The 15,763-nt window shown below is 42.6% G+C and overlaps 2 protein-coding genes and 1 long non-coding RNA gene across 3 annotated transcripts; 2 read left to right on the top strand and 1 right to left on the bottom strand.

Moving 5' to 3' along the window:
* The first annotated feature begins 3,428 nt into the window (after positions 1-3,428).
* LOC130385436 (uncharacterized) lies at positions 3,429-5,652 on the top strand. Its single transcript, XM_056593940.1, has 4 exons — positions 3,429-3,814; positions 4,399-4,497; positions 4,592-5,236; positions 5,644-5,652. The coding sequence occupies exons 1-4, from the start codon at positions 3,476-3,478 to the stop codon at positions 5,650-5,652; spliced, it is 1,092 nt and encodes a 363-aa protein (XP_056449915.1). The 5' UTR covers positions 3,429-3,475.
* A 481-nt stretch (positions 5,653-6,133) lies between these two features.
* LOC130386379 (uncharacterized) lies at positions 6,134-6,631 on the top strand. The gene is made up of 3 exons (XR_008896118.1): positions 6,134-6,174; positions 6,254-6,308; positions 6,395-6,631. It is a non-coding gene; the product is annotated as an uncharacterized LOC130386379 (long non-coding RNA).
* A 736-nt stretch (positions 6,632-7,367) lies between these two features.
* Positions 7,368-9,009, bottom strand: LOC130385435 (uncharacterized). The gene is made up of 3 exons (XM_056593939.1): positions 8,358-9,009; positions 8,079-8,263; positions 7,368-7,375 (listed from the first exon to the last, which is right to left on the bottom strand). The coding sequence occupies exons 1-3, from the start codon at positions 8,825-8,827 to the stop codon at positions 7,368-7,370; spliced, it is 663 nt and encodes a 220-aa protein (XP_056449914.1). The 5' UTR covers positions 8,828-9,009.
* Between the last annotated feature and the right edge of the window lie 6,754 nt (positions 9,010-15,763).

Here is a 15,763-nt window from a genome sequence, read left to right as displayed (position 1 = left end):
GGGGCTGGTTCAGACTACACGATTTCAGCCTTATTTTGCCCCGATTCGTTCGAAAACCCCACAACGAAAAGTTTGGCATGCCAGAAATTTGGGGGAATCCCAAATAGCCTATCCATTGTTAACATGGAGGGAACCCCGCCACCAGTTGTGCGAGGGATTCCCGCGGACAGCTGGAGCTCACGGGCAGTGTTTACCAACTAGTAAAGTCAAGACTAGTAGAGATGTCATACCTGCCGACACCGTGGATAATCCACGGGTTGGGTGGATTGCGTGAAAAAAAGTAATAGCCTCTGGGAGGAATTGCGGCCGGATCTCAGTTGAAATAAATAATATGCAGGTTAACGTATTGACAAGACAAATGGCAAACTGACAAATTTGACATACATTTTTCTATAAACTCCCTGCATTTCACTGTGCGATCATCCCTGCTGCGTATGCCCTCACACACATTGGTGAAATCATATGCTGGATGCTTTATTCTTTCTGTGTGGCTTTAAGTTAATGATCGGGCTATAATAAGACCACGTTGGCTATGTAATCGCTGACAACAGGGGACATTTCACAGTGGTTGGACATTTTAGCGTGCCGACAGGCTTTTGTCGGGACACACGACTCAAAATCACACACACACACACACACACACACACACACACACACACACACACACACACACACACACACACACACACACACACACACACACACACACACACACACTGTAAGTAAATCAATTTGTTGAACATGTTGCAGATGCATGTTGTTTCTGCTCATTTTCATTTTGAACCATAAATGAATACCATGTGTTATAGGATTAATTAATGTTTCAGACTTTTTTTTTCTTTTTTGCCAAATACAGTTTTACTACAAACAATTTGAATAACTGTATGATTGATTAATAGCACAAAATGGACTGAAATGGATTGAAAACACTTGGCTACAAAAAGCTAGAAAGAAATGTGCTCAGTTAACATAACTCATCTTGCTGTGGCTATACAAAGGAAAAGGAAACAGAGCCAGGAGTCATCCTGTATATGCAGTGTGTTTTTTCTTTCTTTCAGTTTATTTTCTTGGGGGGGTGGTTAAATGTAAACCTGTCTGTCTTGATTGTCTCCTCTTTGCTGATCTGTTTCTTTCCTCCTTTAGGATGACACTGACCAGGACTCATACATTCAAACTGCAGTGGGACTCCTTTGTATTGATGAAGAAAGAATGGTAAAGTTGGTTCCTGACTGCTTGGTTGAAATGTTGCACTTCTGACATGTTGCTGCTTATGTTTATCCATTGTATGTTATAGATGGGCACTGAAATATGTTTGGTCGGAATTGTAAGGAAATACTTCTGATGTTTCTATATCCACCCACTCCTAGCATTAAGAAGTGAGCAGTGGCAGCATTGTGAACTTGGCTATGGTTAAGAATTTTCCTGCTACAGTTTGAAGCTTATTGTTCAGACTTTTTTGCACACTTTTTCTATAAAGAATTTTGATGTCATTTGTTGTGATGTTAGTGTGACCGTATTAAATCGTCCAAAGTTAAAACAACTGACAAAGATTGTTTCGAGGCCTTTGAATTTGTTTTACAGTTTTTTTCGATTGCTTAAACACTAAAATCAAAAGTATGACACTATTATCAAAACCTTACTCTCAAGGATCATAACATGAGCCCAGATCTGCACCACTATAAGCACAATGTCAGCTTCACACTTTTTGCAAAACAATACACACAGTGATTTGCAAAACACTAAACACACTTAACATACATTACACACAAAAATCTATCATGAAGTCACGTCCTTGCAATACCAAAGCACTGACTGTCAAATTACCACACCGTCCAACCAATTGGTTCAACACAGTCATAAGGTGTGCAAACACTTGTTTGCTTAATTGCAGACACAACAATCAGGTGTGTAAGCACTATAAAAAGCATTAGGTGAGTTCAGCGTTCTCCAAGCACAATGGAAAGAGTCAGAGAAAGAGTAAGACGAGGAGGAGGAGGAGGAGGAGGAGGAGGAGGACGAGGAGGAGAACGAGGAGGAAGAGGAAGAGGAAGACAAGAAGGTGCTCAAAGAGGACAGAATCTGACAAATGAGATCCGCGCAACACTGGTCGTTGTCAACCACGGCCTGACGCTGAGGGAGGCTGGACTGCGAGTGCAGCCAAATCTAAGCCGATATATAGTGGCAAGTGTGATGAGAACATTTCGACTGGAAAATAGGTATTGTAAAAATATCATCATATCAAAAACATCTGCACGGTTTCAGTCACTGCTTACAGTACTGTATTCTATGCACTATCAGCACTTCTGTTACCTTTTCCTGTGAAATTACTGTACTATTGTATACTGTTTTTTTTTCTACATAGGATTGAGGGTCAGGGACGACAAGGGGGAAGGCCTCCTATGTTCACAGAACAGCAAGAGAGGGAGATAGTAAACATGGTTTTGGCCAACAATGCTATAACACTCAAGCAGCTCCAAGCTAACATTGTCAATAACCACGCCATTTTCATTTCATTTTCAATTTACATTATATTTGTACTTTGTTGATAGTAGCCTACTCTAATCATAGGGAAGTAGAAGTGCTAAAAGTGTTTTAGGTTTATCACAGCAGAGTGTAACTCGTGCAAACAGAGTATAGTAATGTGAAACGTGTGTGTTTCATATAGTAACAAAGTGTGGTTTTTAAAAAGAAGTGTATAGTTTTTACAGGAGTGTTTAATTTTGCAAAGGATCTGTAGTGTTTTGCTAATTGGGTGTGTGGTTGTGCTAATTGTGTGTAGTGTTTTGAAAACACAGGCCCTGTTTTGAAAATTGTGCTTAAGCAATCGAGAAAAACTGTAATGTTTTATGCTAAATATCGTCTCAGGAGCTAATGATTCAAGGGTCATCTGTTAAAAACAGATGGGTCTCCATCCTGTAGCACAGTGCAGTGCTCAGAGTTTTAAGTTAAGTTGTAAAACAATACAAACATTTTACTATCATTTTAATAGCCTGACATTAAGCTAAAACTTCTTAAGTTAAACAAAACACAAAAGCAATGTCACTTTGTTGTTTTATTTTTCTCACTATTTAAAGGTTCATACAACACCTTCAATGCATTTTCTGGACTTGACACCTGTAACCTACTTAAAGGAGCATTTCACCGGTGGAGAAATGAATATGTATTGAAATTGGGTCCTATATGTAGTTGAGTAATGAAATAAATTTCTAATTTGGTGCCGTCTTGACCGAGAAAACGCAGAAAGTGACTTTTTGTCGCTTGTGGATTGAAGACAACAACTCCCACCATGCACCCCGATGCACAGCTTCGCAGGCCACTCCCACTGATCTAGATCTCCGCCTATCAGAGACCTCGCGGTTCCGTCTACCAAGCTGATACCGCAAGACAGCTGGAAAATCAATTCAAACCACATTTCTAGTGAACTCTTGTGAAGTCATTAGCAAATTACCCCTCATTTGTACTTCTTTCTTGTGAAATGGTGAACTTTTGCATGGTGCTGGGATGTTCAAGCAGGACAAGGAAAGGACAAGCAGTTAGTTTTCATCGCCTACCAATAAGAGATTTGGAGCGTTGCAAACAGTGGCTACAGGCTATCAATCATCCGAATTTTGGAGAAGACACAGCCATGGAAGGCATACAACTGAAGAAGGTTTGCAGCTTCCATTTCAAGCCGGAATATTTCGTATTAAATGTCCTGGGAACGAAGAGAGGAGCTCTTTTGAACACCGCAATTCCGTCAATATTTACCGTTCCATATGACGATGAACAGCCCGGCATGTCTACAACTAGCAGCGCTAAACGCATGTGCCTGGAGGTAAGACTCACTCATCTGTGTAACTGATGACAGACGCTGATCATCATTGATTGCTGAAATCAGTGCTGCTAGTAAGCACTTCAGGTTACTGCTAGAGCTTTTGCTACTCGGCTCCTCGGTCGGCTGCTACCCCACAAAACCCGAGATGAATTATTATGGATAAGGTTATGTCATAATATATTTACTGTTACATGACGGCACATTAGAACAACATGCGACAAAAACATACGAAAGACGGCAGCTTTACTTTGTAAACAGCCAACTTATAACTCCTATTCGTTTGGTTCACGCGACGGCACTGTAGCTTTGCGCGCACATCTTGACGACCGATCTCACCCACTGACCCATTGATTTCAGTGGTAACTCAGCAACCACAATCAAACGACAGACATGCCGGCAATTTGTTGTGCAGTAGCCCACTGCACAACGCATTGCCGGCATTGGCTGTCATTTCATTGTGGTCATAGGTGTTGTTGTTGGTTGCTGAGTATTCTATAGACGTTTGCTGTTATCGATGTTCTACGATGTTTCACGTATGTTAGTCTTATGTTATTAAAATGTTTATTGATCGTATCTCATTTCAGACTCTAACAACGTCTGCTGCAGCTTTGTTCTCGTCGTCAGAAGATGAGGAAGACCAGTCAGCGCCAATGAAGAATCCTCCCTCTGGCAGAGCACAGTTTGTAAGTTTGTACAACATGTTGTCTGTAATGGAATTATAAAACTACTGTAATTTGTGGAATTTAACATTGAAAATAAATCTCTTTTGTATTATAGTCACCAGGCCTCGATACCAGTGCCAGTAGCCTTGCAGTTGGTCAAACCGACGAAAGCTATCGGTCTGAATCAACCCTCACCCCCACATCGGCGTCGTCATCAGAGGATGAAGGTGTAAAGGACTGGCTTGAAAAGAAGATTATTGTCAATGAATCCAGCTTCATGTCATTATTCAAATTTTGCCAGATGTGTGGGAAACCGATTTCATCGAAGACCATCTTTGATTCTGGGGCACAGAGGAGGGTGAAATGGATGTGTCTTGGGGGCCATTCTGGGACCTGGACATCTTCACCTGACGTAAGAGGAATGCCAGAGGTTAATCTCCTTTCAGCTGCAGCTGTTCTGTTCAGGGGCGGCACATACACGGAACTCTCAGACTGGTGCCAAACCATGGGACTCCAAATGATTGGAACAACTACGTTTTATAACATTCAGAAGGCGTACTTGCACCCTGCTATTGAGAACGTGTATAGGGAGAAAAGAACAGAACTCTTGGCAAGAGTTTATTTGGAACAGGAAGATGGGAAGAGGCCACATTTGGCAGGTGATGGCCGATGTGACTCGCCAGGCTTCAATGCAAAATACTGCCACTACACCTTTATGTTGGACGACACAAAGGAGATACTCCACACAGAACTGGTGCAGGTAAGATACATATAAATGGATGCAGAATAACAATAATGGAAAATTAGTCTTTCTATGTTGAACATTTTGATGACTTATCAAACTTGAATCTTTAGTGTACAGAGGCCACCAGCTCCGGAGCCATGGAGCCACTGGGTTTTACGAGAGGAATGACTGAACTTCTGGACTTGGGCCTTGACGTGGAGGTGATGGCCACGGACCGCTCCTCATCAATAAAAAAATAATTTGGGAACAATATCCTAGTGTCCAGCACGAATTTGACATCTGGCACACAGCCGAAGGTATGTATTTTTTGCCATCCTTGTAAACATACACATGCAATTCTTCTCCGGACCTTCCCCCATTGACGCCTACCCCCCATTGATACCTCATGGTATCACTCTTCACCCCTGCCCAGATCTGTGCAGCCTCGCTGAATTCCTTTCATTCAAGAAAACACACAATCCACACGTCTACACTGGCTGAGGGAAGCAATGCTTCGAAGCTCTGGGAGGGGGTTGAGAGTGAGAAACTAGAAGGTGTGTGTGGAGGCTATCTTATAAACCCTCTGCATGGATGTCAAAATGTTCTCAACACATAGCAAAACAGAATCATAGGTCCTTACATGCGTCATATTTGGGTAGTGCTCCCATTATCAAAGTTTGGTACTTCACACATTGTTCCCCCCACTATCCACAATTTTGCTGATCACCACACCTGTAGTTCTACCTAAATCCCAGTGACAAGCCACACCCTGTGCAATAGTAGTAATAGCTAAATAAACCTAAACTAAAAGGATATATATGGCTAAGGCAGGGTGAATGGAGACGATACAAAAATAATTGGAAATTATTGGTGTTTGACCAAAATTATGCTGTATTTACGATCACAGGTTTCAGGAAAAAGATGCTGAAGAAGGGGAAAAAAAGGGGCAATGAAATCCTTCTTTCATGGACCAGGTCAGTGTTGGATTGTAATCTTGCAGAAGTTCCTTTGGTTTACAAGGTTTAAAATTACTAATTTTAATATCGTTCACAGGTCTGTCGTCAACCACATGTGGTTTACCTGTGCCACATGTAAGGGTGACGTAGAGGTAAGGAAGCAAAAGCTGCGATAAGCTCTGATTTTTCTTTATTTTTTTTAGTAATAGTATTATTGAGAATCTTTTCTTTCACACAGGCACTGCAAAAACGGTGGAAGTTCATTCCACACCATGCTTGCAATGAACACGAATGGACAGATGGTGACGGAAATCGTCATCGGTGTGAACACACTCCTCTTACCGCCCGTGAGCAGAAGAAGAGGATGTGGATTGAGAAGGACTCGTGGCATTTCAGGACCTGTCGTCGCTGGTCCTAGACAAAAGGCTATTGAAAGACCTTGAGAAGATGGCCCTCTTCAAACATACTGGTGAGAATAGATGCCCTTTTACTCTCGCATGTTAACGGCCAAGCTAACACTATGGGGGAAGTAGACATGTCTGCAAGGCTGCAAGGCATCTACACAACAGGCCTGGCCTCAGTATCAGACTTAGTGGCTGCAGTGGGAATGCAAATGTGAACTATCTTAACCTCTCTCATTTAGAGAGAGGAAGGGAGAATGTATACAATTAATTTTAATGTGAATAGTAAGTATATAAACAAGGTTAATGTAATTTGTATATTTTAGTTATGACGATATTTCCACGACGCTAATGAACATGTTTTAATTAGTCCTATCCATTCTCTCTTTTTAATTGCACACATGGCCACTGGAGATCTTTCATAGTGCTCTCCTGAAATACCTCCCCAAACGCCAGGCCTTCTTGTATGATGGAATGAGGGAGAGGTGCTACCTCGCTATCCTGGAGCACAATGAAAACATTGTGAAAAGGAAACAAGCCACCACAGTGACAGGTGTGTTACCATGTGCTCTTTGAATAGTATATTAACCAAAATTAGAAAGTTCACAGCTAACTCAATAGGCATACGTCGCTGCAAGGTTTAATCTATTCCTGGGGAGAGAAGTCTACTGGACAAATCTTCTTTCAGATTTTCTGTGTAATCATATTCCTTGTCATTTACAGGAGAACCACGGTTCAAGCAGGTGTACTGCAAGAAGTCCAAACAGTGGATATTGAAAACCCTCTTCACGCCACACACCACCCAGTTTATCAGACATCTAATCAACAGGGTCATGGACAGAAGACATGACCCTAACATCACGTTCAAAGTCCCAACCTCCTCACTCACCCTGGCACAACCTGCTTTGCCAGCCAACATTGCCCCTGTACCTAAACCACCAAAGGAGGCTGCCACAACCTTGTTCAAAAGCCGCTTCTGAGACCTCAGCCCAGCACCCAACTCCATCTCGCTCTGCTCTGCTCTGCTATTCTGTATTCTATTACACAGAAAATGGGGTCTCGGGGCACCTCACCCCGAGAACAGGAGTACCGATCACTGTCATATGATGGTGCTAATAAAGTATTGTTAATTGATCCATTGACTGCTGTTGTGGTATTCCTAGTAAGAGGTTTGCGCGAAATATATATTATAATATATTTAGTTTGATTCGGTTTATTTTAATTTGTTGTCTACCCATGACAAACTTCATTTGTGAATAAGAAATATAATGTAACTCCTGCTCTTGTCTGTCTACACCAAAGTTCAACATTATAAACTTGGAAGGCGGTAACTGATATGCAACTAACTCTGCAATTTAGACTTATACTTTATAAAAATGATAAGTTATTCTGCTATTGTTTTAATCTAAGGGAACAGTAGCTTAGTAGCTCCACTTGTGAAATGTTGGTCGTCCAATAATATAATTATTTCTCGGATATACACTTGGAGCAACACTAATAAACAACAAAAAAAATGTAAACAATGAAACTCATAGTTCCTCCTGAGCGTCGTCAGCTTCTTGGTGTCCACAGTACTGGCCGTCTGGAGCAGGATAATTTTGTCGGATGGTCTGCACGACGCAAGAAGGTAAAACGACCCTCTACCCAATCTCTCGCCTTGCAGGACCCATTCCAAAAAGTGTCGGTAGACCGTTAGGCGATATTGTCTAGAAAAAAACATTGAGCAGACAGTTAGCGATAGATGGTCTTCATGCAGTTAACATGCCACGATCGTAACGGAAAGAATTTAAAAACACTCACTTTACAGTCAGACGTCCGTTCGTCCCTGCAGGCTTTGGCTGACGTTTCCAGTTTACCTTTGGGATTCTGAAATAAGTGTCCAGGACGCCGCTGTCCATATGCGCCGCGAAACTAGGATGGTCCACAACACATATGTCCGTGTCCTCGTCTGAGTCAGAGATTTCGTCAAGAAGAAATCTACATCTTTGAAATTCCTTGCAGCAGACGGACTCTACCTCTGTGTCCATAGGCGCACAGTGAGAGCAAAGGCACCACCAATCCGCCCCAGCTCGAGCCATTCCGGGCTCCTCGTCCGCGACTTTCAGGCCTTCGGCCTCAGCTGTAGCAGCCGCAGCCGCCTCCGGTTCCTCTATGAGCTGCAGCTGCTCATCACTATATTGTGGCTCGTAAAGGTAGCCACGAACATCTGATTCCAGCATCAAATCGTCAAAATCCCGATCTTCTAGGTCCGATCCAGTACCTTCCGCCATTTTACTTCACTTAGCTTCAGATGCTGTGGATGTTAGTTTCTGCTGGTGAAGTCCCACCCACTGCCCCTGCTCTAATAGGTCTGTAGCGTCAGTGGGTCCCACCCCCTAGAGGGGGGTGGGACTAGTGGTTGTAGTCTTACGAGAATCATCCCCTCTTACACTTCCTATTTTCTTGTACGCAAAAATCGTCATATTGCGTCATCTAAAACAGGAAGTGTTGGAGATCGATACGGATTTCTCCAGTCTCTCCAGAAAATAAGGGAATGATGCACGACCATTCAAAAATATGAGTGGGTTTCTAACGATACAAAGCTTATGTGAAATGGGTGAAGTTGGCCATTAAAGTTAAATCAACTTGGAATTGAGTGTGTTTAACTTAAAGATGTTAAGTGCAATATTTTTGCAAAGCAGTTGACCTTGCAAAAAAAAGTAAGTTGAATCAACTTGGCATTTAGTGGACTGAACTAAAAACAGAAATTCCAGTAACTGTAAGCTTTTTAAGTTAGACGTACTTAAGTTTTCATCATAATTTTTTTAAGGCAACCAGTTTCCTACATTTTTTTAAGTAAACTCAACTTATCCGGGGTTAGAGTGCACGCCGTGGGTCTGAGTTAGTGTTGGAGCGCGCCCGCTCTACGCCGTGGGTCTGAGTTAGTGTTGGAGCGCGCCCGCTCTACGCCGTGGGTCTGAGTTAGTGTTGGAGCGCCCGGTCCACGCCGTGGGTCTGAGTTAGTGTTGGAGCGCGCCCGCTCCACACTGTGGGTCTGAGTTAGTGTCGGAGCCCGCCCGCTCCACACTGTGGGTCTGAGTTAGTGTTGGAGCGCGCCCAGAGAGCCCAGAGAGAGAGAGAGCGACCCTCCAACACAGAAACACAAGTGCTCTGGAGTCCTAAATATTTAGGACTTTAATACTCTCTCTCTCTCTCTCTCTCTCTCTCTCTCTCTCTCTCTGTCTCTGTCTCTGTCTCTGTCTCTGTCTCTGTCTCTGCATCGCGATCTGACCTTTAGGGCTGACAGGGGGTCAAGGGGTCACAGGGTTGATGACTTCCCTCGTGTGTGTGTGTGTGTGACTGTGTGTGTGTGACTGTGTGTGTGTGTGTGACTGTGTGTGTGTGTGTGCTCCGTCACACACCGCCAGAAAGCCAGAGGGAGGGGGGGAGAGGGGGGAAAGAGGGGGGAGGGAGGAGGAGATACTTCCCGACAGAGATGGATCTACTCCTTCTCTCTCTGATTCGAGAGAGAAGGAGTAGATCCATCAAGGGGTCTGCAACACACACACACACACACACACACACACACACACACACACACACACACACACACACACACACACACACACACACACACGCACACATGCACAAGAATGCGCACACACACACACACACACACACACACACACACACACACACACACACACACACACACACACACACACACACACACACACACACACACACACACACACACACACATGCAGGCAGGCATGCAAACATTTAAAACTCCAACATTTAATATTTAGAAAAATGTTGAAACATTAACGTTAAAAACACAAACCTTAAAAAAACGTATACAACTTAAAAAGTGAACACACACACAATGAGTTTGATCATGATTCCGTTTTAATAATCTACACTGTAAACCCGAATAAGTTCAAAATACTCAAAACTTTTGTGGAAACCGATTACCTCAAAGTTTTTGAGTATGAATGTATGTTAAAGTATGTTACAATATTTAAGTTTGGAGTACTTACATTTTTTAAATAATTTACACTCGAATAGTATTTTTTCTTTTTCAAATTTGTGAGTGTACTGTACTTAAAACATTTGTTTTAATTTGTATATATTTTTAAATTTCTTTGGAATGACTTGTTCTGATGCTATGGTACTTAATTGATCAACATCTTTGAACTCAAAAAATGTACTGGTTAGTAACCAAAAAGATAATTTTACACAGCTCATAAACTACTATTTTTTTTCAGAATACTCAAATGTAGAATATTTCAGTGGTTTTATTCAGATGTTTTTTTCTCCAAACCACTTTGAACACAGCAACAGAACTGTAAGCATATAAACAGCACATACAAACATCTGTATGGGTGTGTGCATAAATCGTTGCAAACATGTGTATCACAGATAAAAACAAGAGCACCATGATGTTCCAAATAACACGATAAAAGATTTGAATTTTGATTAAACAATAAGCATACCAAAAAATAAAGACTTCAAGTCTATACCATTTGTAAAGATAGGCCAAAAAATGCACAATCTGAAAATGTAAACAACCCGTTTGGTTGGAGGAAACCTTACATATCATGAAAAAGAACTGTAAACACATATACATTCACACATACATTATATAAAAACAGGTTTGTATGGTTAACACCGCAAACGTTGAAATGTTTGTATCTTAGTGATAAAAGCATCGGTATAAAGGTATGGCCTTTCAAAACAGCATCTTCAAATTATTTTATGGCCAGTCTACTTCAAAAACATAACTTAAGGAAATAAATCAAATAACCAAAAAGTAAATCTTAAAGAATCTATTTTGAGTGTTACTAAGACACATGCACACACGCACATGCGCACACACTCTTCCAGAGCATTAAACCCCATTTTCATTTTCCCTAAAGCAGAAATGAAAATCCTATTTAAAGGGATACTTCACCCATTTAGAACCGGCGTTCTATCATTATAAAATCGCTATTTTAATATAAATAAATATATAAATAAATATCAGTCTAAACCAGTCTCCCCTTGGCCCATTTTTTCTCATCTAATTTTCTCCCGAAATGACGTCAAATGACGCGTTTGACGTCATTTCGGGAGAAACCTCTTGTCCCGCTAGAAGGGCCGAGGACTACAACACACTTTTGGTGGCAAATTTTTCCACCAATAAGGAATGAGAGGGGGCGGGAGCTCGCGTACTGAGGGGGAATGAGGGGGACGGGAGACCGACAGGTGGGCGGGGCAGCGAGCGCAATGCACTGTGGTAGTTGGAGGTTTTCTTACTTTGAGCCAGAGAGACCATGAAAACACTCTTTCTGCCTTTTTTCAGGCTAGGATGAACCAATTTCAATTTTTCTTTTCACATTTATAATACATTGAATTATTTAATTCATAAAACCTTCATATTCCCGCAGGTGAAGTATCTCTTTAATAAGGCACATCTTGCATAGAACAATCAATCAAATAAACAATGAAACAGTGCAACAACAAACATGCTGTCATGATACAGGTGTCTGGACAAATCCACAACTTCTACATTGTCGTTAGCAGGTCATTTTTCAAACAGAGCAAAGAAGGTTTGAGTGGTGCACCATCATCCATCCCCATCAGTACCTTCTGAATGAAGGTGAACATGTTAACAAGCTTCTTTGGGTAGTCCAGATGCAAAGCATAAACCAGCCCAAACAGTAACGCTTCGCAAACGTGGCAATGTCAATCTTAACCAACTCATCTTCCACCAGAATGGCTGCGCTTGCAGGACTGAAGTGAACTGGAGATGTACTTCTCTCTGTGACCACTGTGAGAATACCAACAGGAGTGTCACTGATGTCTGGTTCCTCCGATTCGTCTCTCTGGAAAATGCAAATGAGGGTTCAAATATGGTTAGCTTGCATGAATCAGACAACTGCATGTCCGCACTCAGCAAGAACATGGATAGGTATTTCACAATAGAGTCATAATGCAAAAGTACAATGGTAAGTATTTCTGAACACTTTTCTACAGCTTCCCACTCAACAACTAAGTATACGACTAAGTATTACACAATAACGTGAGTGAGTGAGTGAGTGCATGCGTGCGTGCGTGCGTGCGTGCGTGCGTGCGTGCGTGCGTGCGTGCGTGCGTGCGTGCGTGAGTGAGTGAGTGTGAGTGACAAAGAAAGAGGAGTGTGTATGTGATGGTGAGAGAAAGAAGCCTTAAGGCCCTAATTACAACACCAAGGCACTTCAAAATAGCGCCAATGGTAAAAGGTGATTAGTGATGATGATATATAAATAATATATTGAGACTTACGTTCCAAGTCTTGAAAAAATGTGTGTCCTCTTCCCGCAGGTATACTGAGAGAGCACGAAGGGCAACAGCGCGTTTCATGTGGATATCATGCACACAAACAAAAACACATGAGAAAAAAACCAGGGGCACTTTGATGCCGACATACGACTTACTCTGCTAAATATGAACATGTTACAGGATAACTAAATGAGAACGAGTTAAAAGTGAAGGACTGCCCCTTGTATAGTAGTAGTATATAGTCATGATGGTGGTAGTAAATGCTGACAAACCTGGGAGCCAGCTGTTCCATGTGGATAGAATTTGGACAAAGTCCATTTAACTTTTTTCAACTCACATCAATGTCGTAATACTGTAGGATTGCTGGCAGTGCTCCTGCCACCCTTCCAGTACGAGCTGCCTTCTGTCTTTAAAGTCCTATGAGCTGTGGAATGTGCCGATCTAGTTCAGCATAAAACTGGTTCCGTAAATTTACGTTGGTGATCCTGTGGAACTCAGCACAGACCTACAAAATAACAATGACACACAGTATGTGATAGGCTGAGTAAAACACCAAAGAGAAATACCTCATAAACACTTTTGAGTCTGTTTTTTTTACCTGTGATTGGACCCGAAGGGCAGGCCATCTCTCCAGAAAGTCCTTCACCAATGGGTCTCCCTGAACAATTTCCTGACGACGAAGTGCAAAGGTTGTCTGCATGAGTTTCTCTATTGATTGTAGGTTTCTGTCTGCTCTATCAACTTCAGCTTTCATCTGTAGTCTCATTTCCTCCAAATGGTCCTCGTTTTGTCCACTTGGGAAGTTTGGTAGAAAGTTCACTTCAGCCTTTCTGGCTTTTTTAATGTTCGAGTGGGGATGTGCTTACTCAGGATTATTTTAGAGTCTTTCCGGAGCTCTCAAAAACACTGTTCCCCTCTTGCAAGACATGTTCAACTTCATACGAAAAAGTTGGGACAGGGAAAACATCAGGCCATGTTTTTTGCCGTTGGCTTACAGGCACATGAGGCAGGATATCTGTGTCCGAACTACCACATGAACTTTGATCACCTTCTGATCCAACAACTCTAAGCGTGCTCTTCTCTGGCAGGTCTTCTATGTCAATCAAACAGCAGAGCACTCCTCCGAAGTCCGGATCCTCATACTGTAACGTGAATTCAAAGTCCAGCCTTGGCTTAACTTTGTCTTTCAAGATGCCAATGAGCTCATCAACTGATGTTGGCCTCGCATTCAAAGTCACTTTCACAGCCACATCAGTGGCTATGTAGACACGAAGAATGTACTTTGGGGGCATGGCCATCAGCTGAAAATCAAGAGAGAACAGTTAACAAATTTTGTAGGGAATGAAACAACATAACTTATTCTGAAAAATCATCTCTACACATTCATTCACACAATCAAAAACTTAGAATGAAAGAATTTAGATATTTGTTTTAGATAAAACATTACTTACATCTTAAAATCAACTCAATATTCAGCTGCTTTGTAGTTTGAGCTACGGTATAAAGGTATCAATTACTTTCTGTGCAGCTGTATGAAGCGATTGGGTGTAAACAGAAGTGATCCTTCAACATGGTACGCAGAGAGTGGTGAGCTGTCATTAAGCTTGAATATGTTGTTGACAGTTACATTTCCAGGGTAAAGTTTGTACGATCTCAAGTGTTCAATGTAACATGACTTGTGCTCCCTGCATAGAAACATTACATCACTGTTAACAAGTAGGATCTGCTTAATCCTGCTAAACGGAGGCAGTCCTCCCTCTTGTCCCACAGATACAAAGCTCCCAACATCATACATGGTGCCATCCAAAGTGATGTTTGACGTGCTGTATATCATACTGCTGTTTTTGGTCTAATGTACTGTTTTGCAACATCTGGAAGTACTGAGACCAAGACTGAAAAGACATTTGATGCCTGCTGGTGTGGTTTAACCCTAACTCACAAAAGTAAATAAAAATAAAACCACACACGAGCGCGCAAATCAACCACTTGCTTCACACTCGCACTCTGGGGAAGAGCCTGCTAGTTTGTGCACACCCCTTGCGCAGTTGTTTTCTCAACCACACGTGAGACGTTGTTTGACATGCTGGATATCGTCAGAAAGGCCTTTTCCCTGGCTATGAGGATATCTAAGGCCCGTCCCCAACCTTTGCTGTCTGCTTGTGTAGCTGTCAATCAAAGCATACATGCCCCGTTTTGATAGTGATCGCCTCATTGGCTTGTAACGCCTCGTGCCCACTACCTCCGTCCGTTGACTGATCCCCATTGACTTTGAATGGGGACGGACGCGCAATGCATGTAGGGTGTCCCTACATGCCCACTACCTCCGTCAGTCAACGGACGTGGGAAGGCGTTGCTGACTGATGGGGGAGTAGTCTTTGCAGAGGCATCCGTCCGCCAATCAAATCGCTTCGCCGGGTTCTTCCCGCTTCTTCCTGCTTGTTGCGATACAAGATGACCCGCTTTCCCGCTTTCCAGTATCGTCAGAGCTCGAGTCGCATCACAGTGCTTAAATTTGCATACGCGATCTGATTGGATGACGGATCCGTCGCTGCCGGAAAAGTTTAAAATTGTTCAACTTCTTGACTGACCCTACATGCCCACTACCTCCGTCAGTCAACGGACGTGGGAAGGCGTGGCTGACTGATGGGGGAGTAGTCTTTGCAGAGGCATCCGTCAGCCAATCAAATCGCTTCGCCGGGTTCTTCCCGCTTCTTCCTGCTTGTTGCGATGCAAGATGACCCGCTTTCCCGCTTTCCAGTATCGTCAGAGCCCGAGTCGCGTCACAGTGCTTAAATTTGCATACGCGATCTGATTGGATGACGGATCCGTCGCTGCCGAAAAAGTTGAACATTTTTCAACTTCTTGACGGAGCCGAAGGCTCCAACGGAACGAACGGATCCACAATGCATTGCGCGTCCGTCCCC

The sequence above is a fragment of the Gadus chalcogrammus genome, chromosome 7, assembly GCF_026213295.1.
Source record: "Gadus chalcogrammus isolate NIFS_2021 chromosome 7, NIFS_Gcha_1.0, whole genome shotgun sequence".
NCBI classification, from domain to species: domain Eukaryota; kingdom Metazoa; phylum Chordata; class Actinopteri; order Gadiformes; family Gadidae; genus Gadus; species Gadus chalcogrammus.
The sequence above is the reverse complement of the archived record's forward strand: the minus strand, read 5'-3'. Positions and strand labels throughout refer to the sequence as shown.